The sequence below is a fragment of the Syzygium oleosum genome, unplaced genomic scaffold (assembly GCF_021117445.2).
Source record: "Syzygium oleosum isolate NSW1041296 unplaced genomic scaffold, Sole_v2.1 Sole_v2.01, whole genome shotgun sequence".
NCBI classification, from domain to species: domain Eukaryota; kingdom Viridiplantae; phylum Streptophyta; class Magnoliopsida; order Myrtales; family Myrtaceae; genus Syzygium; species Syzygium oleosum.
The window spans coordinates 25,183,740-25,204,760 of NW_026607485.1; the positions used below are offsets into that span (position 1 = coordinate 25,183,740).

The 21,021-nt window shown below is 37.8% G+C and overlaps 1 protein-coding gene across 1 annotated transcript; it reads right to left on the bottom strand.

Annotated features, from left to right (window-relative positions):
• Positions 1-961: 961 nt before the first annotated feature.
• Positions 962-17,664, bottom strand: LOC115676056 (uncharacterized). Its single transcript, XM_030598913.2, has 27 exons — positions 17,415-17,664; positions 17,194-17,259; positions 16,058-16,144; positions 15,163-15,219; positions 14,953-15,017; positions 14,676-14,845; positions 14,334-14,395; positions 14,012-14,095; positions 13,300-13,465; positions 12,460-12,575; positions 11,367-11,495; positions 10,304-10,375; positions 10,028-10,123; positions 9,874-9,951; positions 8,918-9,046; positions 8,350-8,526; positions 7,957-8,160; positions 7,750-7,863; positions 7,416-7,654; positions 5,766-5,811; positions 5,383-5,631; positions 4,002-4,232; positions 3,529-3,620; positions 2,607-2,832; positions 1,933-2,289; positions 1,619-1,692; positions 962-1,498 (listed from the first exon to the last, which is right to left on the bottom strand). Exons 1-27 carry the CDS (start codon positions 17,520-17,522, stop codon positions 1,393-1,395), a joined length of 3,600 nt encoding a protein of 1,199 aa, XP_030454773.2. The 5' UTR covers positions 17,523-17,664; the 3' UTR covers positions 962-1,392.
• Positions 17,665-21,021: the final 3,357 nt, after the last annotated feature.

Genomic DNA, 21,021 nt, shown 5'->3' on the forward strand with positions numbered 1-21,021 from the left:
TAAGAGTATTTGGGGGGAAACGGTTGAGATACATTAAAAGTTGGAGATTCTCTTTGTTTATATAATAGTATAGATGAATGAAATCGTATCTATTCGAAAATTTCTTGCCTAGATCTAGGGGTCCAATGGACCCATTGAATCACAATCTTCCACTTCAATTATGAACATATTTCAAATCTTCCTTAAGTCAATTAATGATGTAACATGCCGGAAGTATGATTACGGTATTTTATATTCACCTAAATAAACATAAAATTCTTGCGCCTTCTCATTGAATAGCACGATTTAGTGATGCAATTTAGTCATTAAATAAGTTTCTCTTTATTATTATAAAAATCTTGTAAATCGAGTAGTCTCTTATATAACATGCAAGTTTTTCTTGTTTATAATACAATTGACGTAAAATCATAATAACAACATTTTGCGATACCATCTTAGTACCGACTTACTTTTAAGGAAAATGGCGATATATACTACTAACAGAGATCCTATTATACAGCACAAAATATCCGTAAAATATTGACGCGTGAGATTTTATACAATCTTTACATTTTCTAGGAACTTTGAAAAGAGTGGGAAGTAAAAATAGTGGTAAATTATCGAACTTCAGGATTACCCCTTGGCCAGACAGAACTGGATTACTGCCGATAGACCAGATTCGTTGACTAGCTTTTCGCAGATTGAGCGTATCTATCTATGGGAAGAAGGATTGCATGGGAATATTCTTCATTTATATTCCTGCATACATCAGAGTATTCAATTGTTCTTCCTCCCGCCAATGGAGACCCGCCACGTCATGCAAGACTCAAGGGACCTCCTTCACGAGAGCATCCCAATCCGGATTCGACACGTGGATAAGAACAGCTTTGCTCACTATGCACGCCCAGGCAAAGTAATAAGAAAAAACAAGAATGACCATAGTATGAGCAAAACTGAAAGAGAGACAGCAACTCAAAATTCGTAGAGAAGAAAGTAAAATTCGTATACCAAAATTTCGAATTTCTTGAGACTTGAAAAACTAGGAAAGAAGACGATTCGATCGCTGTAAAACTCGCTCGAGGACTCAACATAACTACTAACATCAGTTAACGAAAAAAGGCTAAGAGGACTAAGATCAATGTCGATCTTCAACTTCCGTTGTGAGGTCCGATTGCACGACTCCCATGGAGAGAGTGGCACAATGAAACTGAGGATTGTGAACAAAGTACAAACTCGAAGCACGTCCCGCCAATTGTCCGTTTGACTTCGCTCTCGGACATGTGCTCTCTCACAAAGGAGCTTTAAAACTGACCGAGTCAACTACGGTGCTTCTAATGCTGCTACCTCATGGACCGTCAGAACTAGAATGTAATCAGAAGATGGAATCTAGTGGGACGGACAAAAAGCGGGTCCTCAGTATGTCTTCCTTCTAACTACTGGTTTTCTCACTTCCTTTTTAGCAGCTCCGTTAAATCCAGGTGCCGATGCTCCGACTGTGGTTTCATATAAGTCCTTCAACCTTCACATTTGAACATACGCAGCGTAAGAAGATTAGGTCTATTGACAACAAATATTAATGTGTAACAAATGGAGATAGGTAAAAGCATATATCCGCTATGCTATTCGAGTTTTGAATTACCTCGGCATGCTGGCGAACAAAGCTATCACGGAGACTCCGGCAATTAGAGGATATACAGGTGCAGGAGTTAAATCCTGCAAAGCATGAAAGCGATTTAGACATGGAGTAGCCACATGCACGGAAAGAATCATTACCAGGGAAAAAAGCCATCCAGTGAAATAATTTAGACAGCACTTCAGAGAAAGGTCTGCACTGTTTCTATGAGTTTTGCACCACCGTGACTTATGAAAACATTATCTCCTTTCATTTTGCTTTCATTTATTTCTTATTTTCCTTGCGGATATCGAGAAGAGTGACGGGGAAGTCGCACCAACCTGTTTGTGGTAATTCTCAATAACTCTGTATCTGAGAGGACCGACGTGGATCTGAGACATCTTTTGTAGGTCAACCTCAATAACGTCGGACTCAAACTTGTACGCGTTTGTAGCAACTTCAGATCGGATCTGAATGAGGTGTTTGCTCTTAGGCAAATCCTTCACCTGGAAGAAGTTGGAGAGAGGGAGTGGGAAGACTGATTCAATCTTAGATGGGTCAACGGCCGATCTTATCTCGACCAGGAGATTTGAGTGCGATTCCCACAATTTTTGTCCTTCAATATGGCAACTCAAAATGGTTTTTTCCGGCTGTTCAAAGACCACGAAATCCATTCCTTTAATATCCTCAGTTTGGACCTGCACATATCGAGCAAGATCGACAAATCAGAGCCTGCAATGACATTCCGGTAAAGTACATCTAACTTTTTACTCTTAACATCAAGACATGTTTGCCAAATAATAGTGTAGCAGATTGTTTTGTTGGAAACCCAAAAAAGAAGTGCCTCGAGATTCACGAGTGAACAAGATCCTACTGGGGACACAGGTAGGCATAACAAGAAACACGCTATCTCAGGACTTGGACGTGAAATCAAATTCAGTTAAACAAGAATAAGAAGAAAAACATTAAGTACAAAGCACACATCCTCAATAATAAGCATTAATAATGGAAATACCTGAACAGTAACAGAATCTGGAGATGCTCGCTCAATCATAGAACTTCCTAGGCCATCCTTCCTTGCTACTCTGATCGTGTATGTTGTGCCAGGAAGAAGTCCTCTCAAACGGTAAGTTCCAGACGAATCTGTCAATGACTGCTCATAGAATCCTGAATCAGAACGAGCTTCAACAGAAACGCCTTCTTTTGGCTGGCCGGATAAAAGAGTGACAACGCCTGTAGCACTGTACAGAAGTTTAAGAAATCTCAATGACATGTCTCGACTAACCAAAATCTTTGCGACAAAAATGCTCCCATAGCAGCGTCTCAAGGACTTGACAGTTCTATTTTTCAATTCCCTTCTCTGCTTAATTAATTAACAGAATGACAATGCAAACAACAGACCGTCGTCAAACACGAGTGCTACATTTTGCAATATATGGAATATACAACTTGAATGATGTATTATTAGAAGACATTTTTAGTAAATCCTGTGACGAACTGCATTTTTTCATTAGTAACTAAGCAGTTAACAATCACATCATGAAGGGGATAGTCCAAAATTCTGGATCCAATTAGGTTTCTAGTAGGACAAGTGGACAACTGTTCAAGCTTTAGGGAAAAGATCCAGAAATAAACAATTATTGCCTTATTACTTCCAAATCTAAAGCTAGAGCAAGTGTGAATATAATAGGACCAAAAATATGTAGTCGGGGGACAAAAGGGGAGGCAAAGAAAAGTCATCTAAGGAGAACACAAAATCGTCAAAGTAAAACAAATCTCATAAAAACATTAAGCTACATGGGACTCTAAATTTTCATCACCGTGCTAACTCTGCAGTGAGTTTAACACAAAAAAACATGCATCAATACATTGAATCAGCTTTTACCAATACATGTAAGCTATAAATATAACTGAGCATTAATGGAGGAAATATGAACCTGTAAGCAACTCGGGTTGCCTGAAACACAATTTCACTAGACTCCCCAGAACCAAGTTCTATTGCCTGTACTGCAGGTGAGAAGGCATACTCCTGCAAGAAATCGCACAATTAATCTCTTAGTTGAGGGGTGAAAATTAAACTTAGCTACATCCAACATTAAAACAAAATCTTGCACTGTGAATGAGTGTGCAGCCTAGTGGACGGGCATGGTGGCTGGGGTGAAATAAGTTAAGAGGAATCAATGACACTCCAACTCTGGTTGCTGCAGAGAAACATCTCCACAGATAAAATACATCTAAAAGGCTTGAAAAGCCACATGCTTCACTTCAGATTTCAACGATTCGTGATCAAGCATCCCATGATAATAACATATATGAATTTCGTCATGCTTCAAACAAGGTAGATAGACGGTACTAGAAAGCAGACAAAGTTAGAAAAGAAAACATAAATCAAATTTCCACATTTCGATACCTTAAGAAGAGGACGCAAATAGAAACTCCCAGGGAATAAGTTATCAAAGAGGAATGTTCCTCCAGCCCCAGATACCGAGTTGTTTCTGTAACCATCATCACCGCTCAACGATAGTAGCACCGAAGGGATGGGCTCTTTAGCATCATCTTTGGAATGGACATGAACAAATATTTGACCAAGCTTTTGACAGGAAAATGAATAAGGCCCAACTCTCTTTAGATGATAACCAGGCTGCATGAGAAAATGAATTTAGGGCCAACATAAAGAATTCAGCTATGTAACTACCATTGGCCAAAATAGGAACCAATAGTGTCAACCAAAACTGATATATATTTTCTCACAGATCAAGACACAAAACTAAGCAAAGAGCAAGAAAAGCACCCAGAGTCTCCTTACCCTTTCTAGTACTAGGAAGGAAATGCAGCAAGGGATAAAACAAGAAAAAAAATTAATGGCCAATATGTTGAATTGATAGCCTAAATTGACTGTTTGTGTTGATTGACTACTGCATCTTTAGAAAGACAAGAAGAAAGAAATTAGGATAAAATGAACCCTCATGAAGTGGCTGGATGCTCACTCTGGAAGTGCTCTCAATTGTAACATATTCCTCTCCTGTCTCCATCTCCCAAACAAAGCATCTAAGTAGCACCGACACCGACACCGACACGTGACACAACATGACACGACACACTGACACGTCATTTCTCAAAAAATAGAGAATTCCGACACGTATATTAAATGTATATATTTATATATACATGATAAATTATCATTTTTATGATTATATCAATCAAATTAATTTGATTCAAATACACAAATAAATAATAATAAAAAAAGAGCCTAGAATGAAAACGTTTAATTTGATTCAAATCCACACGTTGAAGACTAGGATTTCTTCTTTCTCCCTTTTCTCTCTGTTTTTTTTTTCATAGATTTACATTTTGACCCCTAATTTATTGAAAATGTTTAAAATTGACCCCGTGCGTGTCGAGATGCTCCGACTTACATGTCGGAGGTGTGTCGGGAGTGTTGACCACGTGTCGGAACGGGTTGGAGCGTGTTGGACTCATGTCGGACACCGACACGGAGGCCTCCGGAGAGTGCATGCTTCCAAGCAAAGCATAAGACAATGCCTCTTTCATGTGATTTCTGTGCAACCATACTCAAAGTTCTTATTTTATTATGTGAGATGTGAGAGTATCAAAACTCATGTCACATCACTCCTTTATTAGGGAACAGAAAATTAAATAAAAGCACAAATGCCATATCAACAAATCAGTTTTTTTGGGCCAAACACAAATGAGATTCAGAAATATGTTCAGGTAAATTAAATGAGTTTTACACGTGCCAAGGAAAAATGAAGAATACGAGGGAGGCATACCTTTGAAACCTCAATATTGTAAGTAATATCATCATATAGAGGTCCTCCAACAAACGAACCATCTGAGCCTGTGGTAGTTCTAAGGGCTGCTTCACCTTTCCTTAGTGGAGCATTCTCGCTGTCTCCTGCAGCTATAACCTTAACATCAACACCAGAAATAGGGGGCGAGACTGATCCTTCAATGTATAACCCAAGTCGACCAGAGAATGGAGCAATTGAGGATTGACAGCCGTCATTTGTTACCAAAATCTATCAAGCAAGTAGGGAAATCAGTCACTTAGCTTTCAAGAGAAAATTTAAGTAGTACAGGTAATGTTTTATCGGATATAATTAGAGAGCTCATAGAGAGGAGTTGAAATGAAAGAGAGCCCATTAATGATTACCTGATGCTGCCTTGGATAGAACAAGATCTTCTTTTTGCCTTCATCCCTGCAATACATTATCGTTGAAGAATAAACAATCAATGCCTCAAGGAACGTTAGCAACAATAGCAGGGGAAACAAGCATTCTGGCCATCGCCACGTAGGCATTTCATTAACAAAACACTATGCCAAAAAAGAGTGAGGAGAGCTGCAAGCTGTAGCTACTCAGGCGGATATGATGAAAGTTTGATTGGAAGGATGAAATACAGGACAAAAATCATTAGTATGACAAGTTCTAGAAAGCTTCCCACCAAAAGCTCACCGATATGTATCAGCTAGTTTGACAAAAATGAACTTACCACTACTAATATAGAAACAGAAATAATGCAATGCTCACATCTATTTCTTTTCTTAATATCTCTCTAGCTCAGATTGATTTTGGTCTTCACATGATCATTTTGTAAAGAAAATCTCTAGTCCTGCGTGGGTGCGGCGACAAGCATGCACATGTTCCAGAATCTGGATTTAAACAAATTTATAGATTGTAATCAATTTTAACCTCTTTTTATGTTTAGTGACAACTGAAATCCCCTCCCAGTATCTCTATATCAATTTTGGAAAATTCCTGGTATTGTATTTCACACTTTAGAAATCACAGACAAACTCAACCAGACAATCATAATTTCATTCAGGAAACAGAGTAAGCACAGCCCATATCCAGAAACTTATTGGAATCAAAGAAGAATGCATTTTGCAAACACTCGATTTAATGTAAACTACAGTTGCAGATAGTAGAGGAATGGCACGGAGCATCAATATTTCCAGAGAGAAGAAAGAGCACAATCAACCATTTGGAAAATGTAAAACTTTTTTAATACAACATTAGACTGCAAAAAAAGTGAAAAGAATGTTATTCGAGAAAAAAGATAAAGGGCCAATTTACATGATAAAGGAGAAAAGGATGATCACTTTTAAACAAGGCTTTAAATTGCGGTCCGCAGTTTCACTGCAATAGTCGCCGATGCAGGCATAATGGCCACCAAATTGCGGATAGCGGTTCTAAGAGGCGTAAGTTTTCAAAATATTCACTCAACATACATGAAATTCATAAATCGACCTCTGTGTCTGGAATTAATGTACATTTGTGTTATTATCATAGCATTAGAGTGCTTTTTCGGGCATCTAAGGGCATAAATACCTAAATTATATGATCCTACCAATGGATTTAACAGTTGGGAAGAAGAAATATAGATTACTATTTGGACCCTCTTTTTATCTGCTTTGGGGCAATGTCTTTCAATTCATCTGTCCACTTAGTACTATACTTAATAGTTTTGCCATGATAGAAAGGAGACAGAAAAATAGAGAAACCAATAAAATAAAGACAGGAGACATCAAGCACGCGGCTCAAGAGGTTGCACTACCCCCTCAACCCAAGTGTCGTCAACTTCTTCTTCTTCCAAACCAGCAGACACAGACAGACCAAAACACACAGATGACAGACCAGATTCGCGCTTTCGCCACACTAGTGGCCGCAATGTGCACTATTGCCGCAATAGCGCTTGGTCTGAATTTGATTCCCGCCGCCACCACTATTTAAAATACTGCTTTTAAACAAATAAGAATAATGATAGTGGTGCAAACAACACAAAAGCCATTAAGCATATGTACCTGGAGTCTCGAGGAATGAAGGTTAATTTATCTCCGATGTTCCCCCACACAGAATACTGGTATGCAGCAGTCTTTGTCTGTTCATCTCCATCAGATATAAGACTTCCCCTAGTAACCTCAAAAGCATTACCCTCACCACTTATCACATCCACAGTGATGTCTTCTGGTAATTGAAGCAAGCTTGAATCAACATTAATAAGTCCCTTGAGAAGATATTTCTCTCCTTTTAGATAAATAGGCTGCAAAATAAACATGCAATCAAATAGTGAAAGTAGGTACTGGAAATCAATTGCTCTTTCAACAAAGATGAGAGAAAGTTGTTTAAGTATCATACTGAAGGATCTGATGTATCAATCTTCACAGAAGAACTTCCAAAGAATATACATGAGTCCTCAAAGTGTAGTTCATGGACGCCAGGAAATCTCACGCATATACGTTGGGAACCTTCCTGCAGTTTCCCAACATGAAAAATGAATTCACTTAGACATGTGGCATTACTTAAACATTATTCAAATCTAAACTTCGGTTTCCAGCAAATGACCTTTATTTTCAACTTTAGTGATGAACCATCTGGTTGAGTCATAACAGCATTCACATCATGGGTGGATACGACATTGACCCAATAACCTTTTTGAACAAATACAATTCCCTTTACATCCTCAGAACCAATGTCAAGATAAATGAAGCTGTGCTCCCAGCACCAATTATCTTCTCCAGCCTTCGATTTTAGCGAATCATGCCTCACCTGAATGAAAAATAAAACAAATGGAGTGAAATTCAGATGGTATTTCTTAACTCCCAGTATTCGCTATAGCAACCCCAGAGAAACTAGTCATCCGATGTGCTTGCATCAAAACATGACTATAGCTATAAAAAAGCGAACTAGGAGATTGATAACTACCTATGGAAGGAGATTAAGGACTAGGCACTTTACCTCAAGCTTGTACTTCCCAGGGAAAACATTTGCAAAGAGGAATTCACTGTTATCGTCAGTCAAACTAACTGTCTTCTTCTCTTCATCACGTTTACCAGCCATTCTCGTAAGAGTAATTGAAACAGATGGGCCACATTTCTCTTTGCATTCAACATGACCGTATAGGTTTACTAATGCCTTAGGTCAAGAATTAAAAGGGGAAAAAAGGGTTAGGTTCCAAAATCCAAAATAACAAATAGAGATCCATATATTTCTACATTGACAGCATGGTTCAAATAAGACAACCTTACAAAATGCACATTTTCAGGCATTATCAAGAGACTCCAAGTGAGAAACATGATGCAATTTCTGCAAGCTTTACCATTAGGTGGAAAAAAGGAAAAAGGAAAAAGGAAAGATGGCAAAAGACCTTATCAACTCACAATTCAAACAACTCCTAATTCAATGGAGTCAATTACTGATTCCAAATCCTTTAAATAAAATTATAGAATTCAAAGAGTCTCAGCAAAGACACAAGAAAAAAGATAAAATTAATTGAAAAAGCAAGTTCGGTAATAAGAAACAGTACCTGAGAAAATTCAACATTTAACATTGGACTTTTAACAGAAACATCAGTATAAGGTGGCACAAAAAGAAGTCCAGAAGCAGTCTCTGGAGTAGCAGCCAGAGCAGAGAGGCGATATTCACCGGGCGGAACCTAAATGACATTGGAGAAGAGAAAGATGTAGCTGATAGAGGCGAGGATAAGTGATCTTGGATCAACGGATACGAGAGATTATGAACAGAAAAAAACACAAAAAGCAAAGACCAAAGTCTAACTTAGCTATCATCTACTTCTCCATTAGATCAACAGAGGTGTAGATACCAATGCAAAATCAGTACATTTACATATGAGGCCGATTGAGAATAGATCGAACTTGGACATCCTCTTTATTTAAATAGTTCTACATTCTACCAGTGTATCAGTTCTGATTTGCACAAACTTTTTCAGTATTTCTACTGCTCATCTACATAACTCTACAGCATCAGGCTCAGAAATAATAACTCTTAGGCTTATTGTCATCTGAAACCAAGCCAACGAAATACTAAGTCACATTGGCAAAATATACAAAACAGCAACCCAACTCTGGTTGGTCCTGCAACAAATTTCCGGAGCCATGAATTCAAACAACGAATCAATTTCATTAGGCCATGAGGTTTTAGTTTCTAAAAACTCTGGTTGATCCTGCAGCAAATTTCCGGAGCCATGAATTCAAACAATGAATCAATTTCATTAGGCCATGAGGTTTTAGTATCTAAAATGTGTTTTCGAGAACCGCTAAACGAAAAGCACAGAGAGAGAGAGAGAGAGAGACTATAAATTCCATAAACGAAACATACTTGTTGGAAAAAATATCCCAAATTACTAAAAAAAACTTTGAATTAAACAGGCCCTGACTTGACAGCTTTTTCGTCCAATTCATGTGCTATTCCAAATACAAAAATTCTATCATACAGTAACATGCAAAGAACAAATGAATATACCTCAAAGCAGAAACTTCCGCTTCCATCTGTCTGCTTCATTTGAGGTTTCACGTTCTCAGGACCATGAGTCAAAGCTACCTGGTGAATGAAACTATAATCCTATTATCATCCAGGATAGAATCATTCTAAACAAAGAATAAATCGTATCTAATACCTTTGCTTTATGGGTAGAATGGACCATACGAACCACACCACACACATCATAAGAAATTGCTTCGATATCTGCAACTGAAGCCATGTTAGGCAGCACCTGAATGGACATTGAAAGAAAAGAGAAGCGGTCAGTCAGGAAAAAACGCCAGCCTCAAACGACAATTAGCAAATATAATACGACTATTAGTTGGTACCTATATTATATTGCGAGCAGTATAAAGACCAAAAACAACATTATCAGTCGAAATGCATTCACAAGTTCAATGATATCACATACCAAATAATCCTTCAATGTTTTGAACTTGTAATGCTCCTTTACAGCTTCTATTGTATAACGATTAGATGTCACCTGCAATCATTTACAGACAAAAAATCAAGATTAAATAATATTTCATCAATTCGAACTACCCTACCCTAACATACTCCTAATATTCTGCCATAAAGGTTCTAAATTTGGAGACATCAGGAGGACGCAAATGAAATTACATAATTTACGCAAGCTTTAAACCGGATAGATATATTTATATATATATATATATATATAGATATATATATAAAAGATAACCCATGCACACATCACATCAATTACACAAGCTTATTTTATAGTAAAGAACATGATGGGAGTCATGATTAATGAATCCTAATGCAGAACAGGAGAACAAACTGACACATTGAAAGAAAGAACTAACCAAGCTTGTGTTCAAGCTACAGTAAATAGATCTACAGGAACTTACTGCCATAGGGAAAATCTTAGTTCTGTTTCTTGAGGAAAGAAAGTTTTCATTTTAAGAATCAACAAATAAAAACACAGCGAAAGCTTCAGGAGGACTTCAAGCACAGATACTTGACATTAAGTATAGCATGCACTCTGTTTCAGGCCAGCTACTCACAGACAAAGTCTAGTAACTTGTACCTAGTACAAATTATCACATTGCAATATTAATAGAAGCTGCTGGTTTGGGAAGTCTGCAGGTGATGAAAGCGAACCATATGACCACTTATTTCAAACTCTTTTTCTTTTACTCATTGAACAGATCCATATGCGTATACTTGTGAGAGTAGACCTTTAGTCTCTACAGATTCTGAAAGACTAGAAGATCAGTTATTGCTAAGCAATATAGTACATTCTAACAAGCATTCGCTTATGAGTTCCCACTTGGATATGTAGAAAATTATCTTACAAATTCGACCCTGGATATGCCTTCTAATACATTTTGGAAGCTGGTGTAATCAAATATATGAGAAAATACAATGTAAAGAGCAGGTGGAGTCTTGCTTAGGGTAAATCTTAACTAAGTAGAACCACACATGTCAGGAAAAGCCCACTAAGGAAACAATACCTGGTCAAGCTTGTACCGTCCTTGCTTGTCGGTGATAGACCTTTCATGACCATCAACTGCAATCTTAACGCCCTCGACTCCAACGTCATTCCCATCAACAACTCGACCGCCAATAGAAAATCCAGTGACCTAATTTAAGAGTAGTGAATTATGATAGTATGTATTATCTAATATCAGAACCTGAGCGACAATACATAGGTCACTATTATTCATTAAAAAATCATTCCACAAGCAGAATTTTACTCTGTGTGCACCATGTTATGTCACAAATGTACATGTTGTCATGCAATACATGCACAAAAGAACGAAAGCATACTCCTGCCTTGTAGAAACTTGAAAAGTGCGACGGAAGAGTCATTTTGAAGGCGAAAATAACCGATCCATACCAATAAGCCGCTAGTGCTACAACTAGGCATTGGAAAAGACTAGACAAAGCCTACATATGATCTAGCAACTGAATCAGAAGCTTGATGATTGCCAAGATCTTTAATTATAGAGAATTATTTGATAGACACACATCAATCAGTTCTAAAGACTATATGAAGAATCTACACTTTACTCTCATGGGACCTATTACAAGTTGTCAGCATATCAAAGGAAAAAGATATTGATTAAGAGAATATAAAGATGGCATTTAGAATACCCTAAAGCATTGGCAACAATTTCCGGGAAAAAAAGGCAAACTTAGAATGCACACATCCCATCATAGAATAAGCTATGCAAGATTATTATCAGGATCCTCTGACAACAAAAAGGAAAAGAGGGAGACTGAATCTGTTCGTGACACATCTAGAATTCTTATACCTGATACTTACAATAAGTGAGTAATTGGCAGATAATAAAGTATCAAACATTGGCTAATCAAGCATCTCAAGTTTTCATGACCATTTGTCAGGGTAAGGAGAGCACTGTAATGAATACTCGCGCACGCGCGCATATGAGATGACATGCTCGTGCATTAAGTGAAATCAAATCAATTTATAAGGAGCTTGATATCTTTATTTGTAACAGTAGACCCCAAAATCCTAGTCCACATGGTAACAGATAAAATGAAGAGGCTTATCTTGCCTGAAACTTTTTGCATAACTGTTACCTGAAACTTTTGGGGAATCATAACATGCTGATGCTCAACGGAAATGGATAAGACTGGAGGTGAAACATCAAATACAGTATTTTCACCCTTGTAGTAAGGTCTGAGCTCATAAGTTCCTGCAAGGTTTTTCATAAAGCTAAGCAAGTCTGACCAAACATGAACATCATTGACATGCATCAATTTGATTTCCAAAGGCTCGAGCATCTCCAAGTATCTAAGACTAATGCCCAGCCCAAAACATTGATGGAGGAAGTAAAGCGTGGCGCGTGCTCCTAGAGGCCTCAATATTTAGTCAGTCAAAACTCAAAACTCTGAATGGTGCTCTGAAACTAAGGCAAATCAAAAATATAAAATCCTATTTCAATGTATTTTTCCAGCTTGAAAGCCTTAACAATGTTTAAATGCTTAATATACATTGACAACTGCTCTGAAGAAAGAGACAAATTGCAATTGTCAGACCATGAGGATCTCACTAACCACAAAAGGAAACATCAGAGAGACATGATCAAGGGAACATGTTCCAATACTTTATGGGGCAAAAATCGGAAATCGGTACAGAACTGAAAATAGAAGAAAAGCATGGAGGGAACATAGATCTCATTACTCTTGCATCTTTTCAAAAGTTCCATTATACAGAAGCAGAACTTAGTCTATGTAGGTAAAGTCGATTTCAATTACTGATATGTCTGCATAATTTTCAGGATGCGTTTAACCCCATACCATATTCCAAAATTTAGACATTTGCAGGCCCATGACGCTGAATAAGCATAGAAGACAACGATGGGACAGGGAGGAGAGACCAAGAGTGAGATATGTCACATGAAAGGACAAAAGCAGTACCACAGGGGATGGATTTAAACATGAATTTTCCATCAGCATCAGATACGGTATGACAGAGAGCTTTTCTCTGTACAGGCAGAATCACATGATCATCAACTTGCGGACAGTCCACCTCAACAACATCATCCGAGAATAGGTAAATGTGAACTCCCAATATTGGATTACCCTGCCAAAACATTAAAAAGTTATCTCTTATTGTAAGATCGGAACCACTAGCAAAACAATAACACCTTAACATGGTGAGGCCAACTGTAAATACATATTAATGTAGCCCATGGAAAGAGAAAATAGCATGTGCACAAGGTATAAGAAGTAAGTAAAATAATGAATAGGGCTGTGTCATCAAATACATGAAAAAATAGGGTTGGCATAAGTCTTGCAGTAAATATTAACTGGAGCTATTCTATAAATTTCTTTTGAATAAACAATATTTGGAATCCTCTGTGCCACAAAAATACATTCACCAACTTTAAAAAGGAAAAGAAAAGGACAAATGGACAGTTCAGTTATAGATCAACAAGAAGTGCTTTCAAATAGTGAGAAAGGTAAGACTTTACCACACGAATAATCTAAGGAGTTCAGTAAAAGCTTTCATAGTTCATGTTTTTTCTCCATGAGAGATTTCTGATTTATGATTCAGCTGTCAGAGAAAGTTTCAAACAAAATGTGGAGGATGCAATTTCATGCAACCCTAATGCATGCCTAAATTTACCTGGGCAACAACAGATCCACGGATGTCATACCCTGAGACAAAAAAAATGTCATTGGCAATGCCATTCCCAAATCCCAGTTCTATCTGCAGATGGAAACAATTCAAGTCAATGGTCAGTAGAGTAAAAGAGATATGGACAAGCAGCAAGGTATACACGGTCATCAGAAGCACAATAATGATTGGTTTCTAAAACTGATTATTGCTTTGGAGTTTCCTTCAATTGCAATATTTTGGTTTGGACGAGTATAGATCCTTGTAAAGTACACACAGAGAAAAAAATTGAACAGAAATGACAAAGTCATCAAATCCAAAAGTATCCAACCTCAGTTGAGCCTCTGACTTCAACATTCAAATCTGGATGAGAAGCATGTAAACTGTATCTCCCTGTCTTCCAAGAAACACAATTCAAGAAATTCACAATGAGTATGGCATTGACAGCACATAATGCGGCAAACATCTGACATAGTAGTTTTGCTTGGCAACTGAAATATTGTAGTGTATCATGTTAAACACATACATATTATGCAGTACAGAAGTTCATTGTTTAAGCTATTGGAACAGGAGTTAAAGATGTTAGCAATAGTTGTAAACAAACATATTATCCCATAAAATACCAGTTAAAAACTACAAGAATCCTTTAACTAGTAAATGAAATTGTCTATACCTGGAGTGATGTTTATGAACTTGTAGCTTCCCTCAGATGACGTAGAAACAGAAGAGACAATATCGCCAGTAGAAGATAGAAGGTTAACATTTACATTTGAAGGACCTTCATTCTTACGAGAACAGCTCTCCCCACCAACAGCTCCAACAACCCTTCCTGAGACTGTGAACCTATCATATGGAGAATTGCACCAATGTGCAACAATCATGAGCAGACAGCTTGATGACGAAAACTTTACACACAAAATGAAGAAATTAAAAGATTAGATCAGACAAACCCGGTGAACTGGAAATTAATATCATTGTTGTTGTTGCAACCGGCAGCGTCTATCACAACAGGGACCTTCAGCATAAAGAAAAAAAGTAAGGGAAAACATATTTCAGAACATGCATAATTGTCAGAAAGCAGAATATTTTGCACGAGCAGAGGAAAGAAACTAGAAAAACAACAGAGAAACTCTACTTAAATACCAGCGAAATTAACTGACCTTATCTGGAAGCCATGACCATCCTTCAGGTCCACTAACTCTGAGTTCAAAAGAACCCTGCAAGTATCCTTAGCTTAGATGACAAGAATGCAGGGAAAAAGTACCATGCTCAAAGAATTTACAGTAGAATTAATTCTTTGTCAAGGATGCCAATGTTTAGACATTATAGAGCCTCGTTTTGTTCCATAGTAAGTTATTCAAGTAAAAGAAAGGTTCACGTGTCTGATTCACTCGTATGGAACCTTTCAAAAAATTCAATTTCCACCTAACTTGCCATAGAGTTCTGACAGTTGACTCCAATTTGATTTTCCAGAGAGCAAATTTGGGAACTGGTGGCGCGGGAATATGAAGCAGTGGCTTTTTTTTCAAGCAAATGAAGGCAGTGGAATTAATTGACCAATCTGCTACTTCAGGGAGAGTTTCGATCAACTCCTCGTTTTCAGCTCTACTTTTTGGGTGTGTGAATCAGAGGATGCTTCACCATGGGCAATGCAAGTTATTAGACATAGACAAAAATCTTTACAGCCAATGCCTAATTTGCTCGAAAGAAATGAGAGAAGATCAAAACAAAACCTCAGTTTATTAAGAAACTGAAGGATTTTTCAAAATCATGACATCGAATTCCTATAAGTTTAAGTGTTCTCTCATTTTTTTCCCACCTTAACTCGTTCTTTCTGGCACTTTCAGTTTTGCATGCCTCCCTTTGTGCTACAATTTGAATGAAATTGATAATGAAACCAAGCATGTCATAAGCTTTAAATAAATGTGTCAAAGTTAATGAGCCAAAAACAAAAGGAAAGCATAAAAAATTTCCAAAGCACGACTACAAATGATATAATCATCATCGGAGGGCAACAACTTCAGAAAAAAGAAAAAGCAAAAGAAAGAAATATACCTTGTCATAAACCGGAATGAAGTAATAACCATTGGGAGCACATTGAGTTCTGTCTTTTACCAATCCATCTACAGTGCGAAGTTCAACCTGTGATTTGGTATGACAAGACTTTTGAGCATAAATATTGACATAAATAATGCCTAAAACTTAACATGGCACAAAACGACAGAGTCATCTTGTAGGCGTACATGCGACAACCATAACACCATACATCTCTGCAAGATGATGCAGAGAAGCCGATGTATGAACTATTTTGATTGGTCTTAAAGTGGAATTCTTCCTTGTCAAGGTCACTCACCAGAACATCAACCATCCACATCAAGACCCTACAAAAGTTGGTCACGCAAAAAGTTTGTTTTTCGAATTCTAGTCTAGCACCAAAGGAATATCCAGGCTAATGCACTACTTTTTTCCAGGATAAGTGACATCTCATGCTACCAAGGAGATGGGATGTCAAACAAACTGGATGATGGATACATGAGATTTCGCACACTGACGTTTGGTCTAAAATATGAGATTACTACAAAACTAATCGAAGAATGGAGCATGAGAGAGCAATGTCGAGCCCACATAGTTCACCACTCAAACTCAAGTGAAAAAGTCAACGCTCAATAAGTTTCAAGCTGGAGCTTGAGTCAATCAAGTACTCAATATACTCGAGCTCTACTCAACTCAACTTAATTCGCCAAAGTCATTTCTCATATGAGCTGCAGTAAGGCTAAGACAACGACTTGAACTCAAGCTCGAAGTAGCTCAATTCATCTCCAATTGCAACCTAGTCAGGAACATCCCCAGCTCATCTTGCGGAGGAAGCATGGGAGGAAAAGAGCATTCCACTGAGCTCAACCACCTAGCCCAAAATTACCATAGCAGCGCAGCAAACACCAGAAGGATCAGATTACCACTGAGATACATTCGAAAGCTTATTTAGACTCGATACGTATAAAAAACAGGGAAAGTTCTTGTGAGCTTCAAGCCCAACCGTCCGGCCTTGCCACATTATAAAGTACATAAATTAATCAATCCCCATCACGAAACCACTAACTACAAAGACCTCTAAGCCTTGCTTCATCACTAGGATCATTGCAGAACAGAAAGAAACCAATCAAGAAGAGCACGCGATGCAGTTCCATTACCGCGATTTCGGAGTAATCCAACTTCCCGTCGCTCGGCTTCCTCGACTTGATCAGAGACGGACTCGCCTACAAACCACAAGCAGAGGATCAAACCCCCAGTCACACTGAGCAAAGTTCAACTCAACTTAGCACGACGCCGGACGAGACGTCGCCCTATTCCGATCCACACGATTCATCTCGCCCCTATACGAATCGACAGGGGAAGCTCCCCAATCCCCTACCTCGACGAATCCGCCGCAGCCGTGGATGGCGTCGGCGAGGGCGGAGGAGGCGGCGGCGGCGGAGATCGCGACCAGAAGGCAGAGCACGGCGCGAGACGACGTCGTCATCGGGGGACGAGAGCGAGCGGGGGATTTTTGGGTGCGATTTTCTCAGGCGGGCATGGATCGATCGGGAAGCGCGATGCGCATTTGGGGATTCTATCCTCCTTCCCCTCGAGCTCGAGCTTCGCGGAGCTGCGGATGTTTGATTGGATCTAGAGCGCGACCGAGGGTTTAATGCTTTCGCCTCTTTTTATGGGTTTAGGTGCAGTCGCGGGAAGCCGTGGCTCGCTCGCGCTCGACTCGGTCCCGTGCGGAACGCGACGCTGTGGTCGCGGACGAGTCGAGTGTTCCGCAGGCAGACATTTCTGTAAATTGGCGAAGGTAAAACTGAATCTGGTAATAAAAAAATTTTGAATTAGGAAAAAAGTCACCAAAAAAACTTTGAATTATGTCCACGGTGACGCACTTACTCTGAAACGTTTTTTATGTGCCCATGGTGACATATTTACTCTAGACTTTTTGTTGTGACATAAAAACCGCGAGGCAGGACATTTCTGTAAATTGGCGAAGGTAAAACTGTCGAATCTGGTAATAAAAAAAAAATTTTGAATTAGGAAAAAAGTCACCAAAAAAACTTTGAATTATGTATCGACCTCTTCTTTTTTTTTTTTTGACTCTTTTATGGCGCTGTGGGGCGCCTGGTGTTTCCTTTTGGTCAAATTGATGGTCAGACTTTAATGGCTTCATAAGGCTTGTGGAAAATAAGGCTAGCATTAATGGAGTAATGATGAATAAATTTTAGTAAATTTCTGGGTTTTAACTTATTTAAATACTAAGACCCAAGTCAAATATAATATTGTTAAAATATATAAATGTTTAAAATTCTCAAATATATGTCATAAAAAGATCTTAAAAACATTTTTCATGAGAATACTAAATTTTAAAATTTTTAGTAGTCAATACAGACTAAAACAGTTCATTGGAACAGATTCTTTTTTAAAGTGTTAATTGATATGAATTTCAGCCTTAAAATATGTAACATTTTACCGGTCCGAAAATCGTACCACTTCATATCAACTCCAAAAATTCTGAAATTAAATTATGTAAATCTTCAAGATTTTTGGAACAACTTTCAAGAAGGAAGTATTCTGAAATTCGGATCATAAAAGTCTCCTCAAAAATAACAAAACAAAGGGGTACAAAGGATCCGAAACTGGGTTTTCCAAAACAAGAGTAAACACGAAGTTCCGGGATTGGAAAACCATCAAACCTAAAAATTTGGGAGGTTAATGTGCCATAGTGTGCATAATTTATGGTTTTTTGTGGCTTTTGCCCTTTAAATTATTGAAACGATAGATAATTTCAAAATAGTCAAATGGACGTTGGTGTTGGCTCAAATAAGAATTAATGATTAATACACTTTGTTAAATTATTTTGAAAATAGTTAATTATTTCTAGTAAAATTTAATAACGAGATAATGACACAAATAATTCATGAACTTTGATCTAATGTGTAATGTGGTCCCTGAACTTTAACGTAATCTTTAATATGGTCCTTGAACTTTTGGTATATGTTCAATTTAGTTTCTAAATTATATGAAAATATTCAATGTAGTCCTTGATCTTCAAGGACTACATTGAATATTTTCATATAATATAAGCACTAAACATGTACCAAAAGTTCATAGATTATATTGAACAAATTGAAATTTTAGGGACCATATTGCACATTGGACTAAAGTTCAAAGATGACATTAAAAAAATTAAAAGTTCAAGAATCACATTATACATTGGTTAAAGTTCAAAGATCATTTGTGTCATTTTCCTTTTAATAACTTTAATCCGTTGTTAAGGTTCATAAATATATATATATAGTAGATTGACTCTTCCTGCATTCCTGAGCAAGGTTGAAGCTTTTAAAGGATTTGCTCTCGTGTTGGGTATGTCATCTCATCATTTACAAATGCGGTACGAGAATTGGTACCTCGTGTAGATCTCCTCATTGAGCTCTTCCTGAGTAGTGTTCGATAGAGGTGAGCGGTTCCATATTCCATACAGGTTTTACTTGGAACCTACTCATTAGAATAGATTTTTCATTTTTGGGAACCTGGAACCTACCATGCATACATTGAAACTTAGAAGCCACCATGCCACAAGTTCCAAGGTCAATTTCATGGTCTACCTAGTATCCACCTGTATTATTAATTAAACGAATTGCATTGAATCATTACCTTTAATAACAGTCATTTGCTGTTATAATGCACTGACCATAACTTATATTTAGACACACTAAGAATATGGAACATTAACCATGTAAAAGTCTCATTCATAAAATATAAGCTCGGATTAGTAGTTCCAGATTATACACTCATTATCGGATACCATGGAATACCGCATAATCGTGCGTAGATATAGACCAAGAAAAACACAAAAAACTTGATCCAGGCTAATCTGATAAACGGGTAATTAGGAAAGAAAATTAAAAAAATTGTACTTCAATCTAAATTATTAGGATGAGTCTATTGGAGAAGTAAAGCGCGAAAACTCGTTTCAAGAGCGAAAACATATTCAAAGAAAAATTTAACATTTTCCTTACGCTCTTTCCTTCTGTACTCCCAAAATTTCCTTCGGCAACTATTAGAATTCACGTGAAATCCCTTTTCAAACTCTTACTCCACATTTCCATGATCTTCACTTCCATGATTTCGATAACTTCCTCGAGTAATCGTATGTCTTGCAATAACTTTTTCCTCTCTCACGAACTAAGTATATTTTGCAACTACTTCCCTTCTTAACTCCGGTAAACCAAGGAGCTCTAACTCCTACGTTGGTCGAAGTGACCTCAATACATCTCAGATCAAGACCAAAAAGCCAAGGTTAGGCTTGATGAACTCCGATAGAGGTTTTTTTCTTTTGGTTGGAAAAACTCCGATAGAGATTGAACTCGATGTAATTTGACTCTTGCCTTTTATTCCTTCTTCTCGACTTATACCTTAAATCGAATCTAATCTTAACATTTGGGCCGTACTTTTACACTACCAACATGTATGCTTAACATTTTTGCTTCTATGAACTTTTCGAATTGGCTATGTCGCATGTCTTACACTTTACATCCTAAAGTATTAATCGCCAGCTTATGTGATCTATTTATAAGCATAATTTTTGTAGCTGATTATGTCGAAATCACGATTACTATTTCTCGAACCATATCACGTAACTTTTCTCAAATATGATTCGGGAGAAAATAAAACATACCACGCTATTAAGATTGATCGGGATAAAGATATCACTGATGTCGTGTCATAATTTTCCCGCCCATCCCACCTCCCCTCACGTCCACCAACCACCATCTCCCGCCCGGCCGCCCTTTTCCCCCCCCCCCCCCCTCCCCCCCCGTGGCCGCCATCCATCGCCCCATTCCTTTCTTTTCGACCACTCGAAAAAATTTCTAAAAATTATTTCAACAAATTTTTGTCGTTATCAACGTGTTTGCTTAAATTATCTACGTAATTTGCAGCGTTATGACTTTCAAAAAAATGTTCACTTTGAGTGCCATAACTTTTAA

Coding starts and splice junctions, on each gene's coding strand:
- LOC115676056 (XM_030598913.2), bottom strand. CDS start 17,522: ATGACGACGTCGTCTCGCGCCGTGCTCTGCCTTCTGGTCGCGATCTCC. Junction 13,466..14,011: donor GTGGATCTGTTGTTGCCCAG/GTAAATTTAGGC, acceptor ATGTTTTGGCAG/GGTAATCCAATATTGGGAGT. Junction 2,290..2,606: donor CAGATTCTGTTACTGTTCAG/GTATTTCCATTA, acceptor CGATATGTGCAG/GTCCAAACTGAGGATATTAA.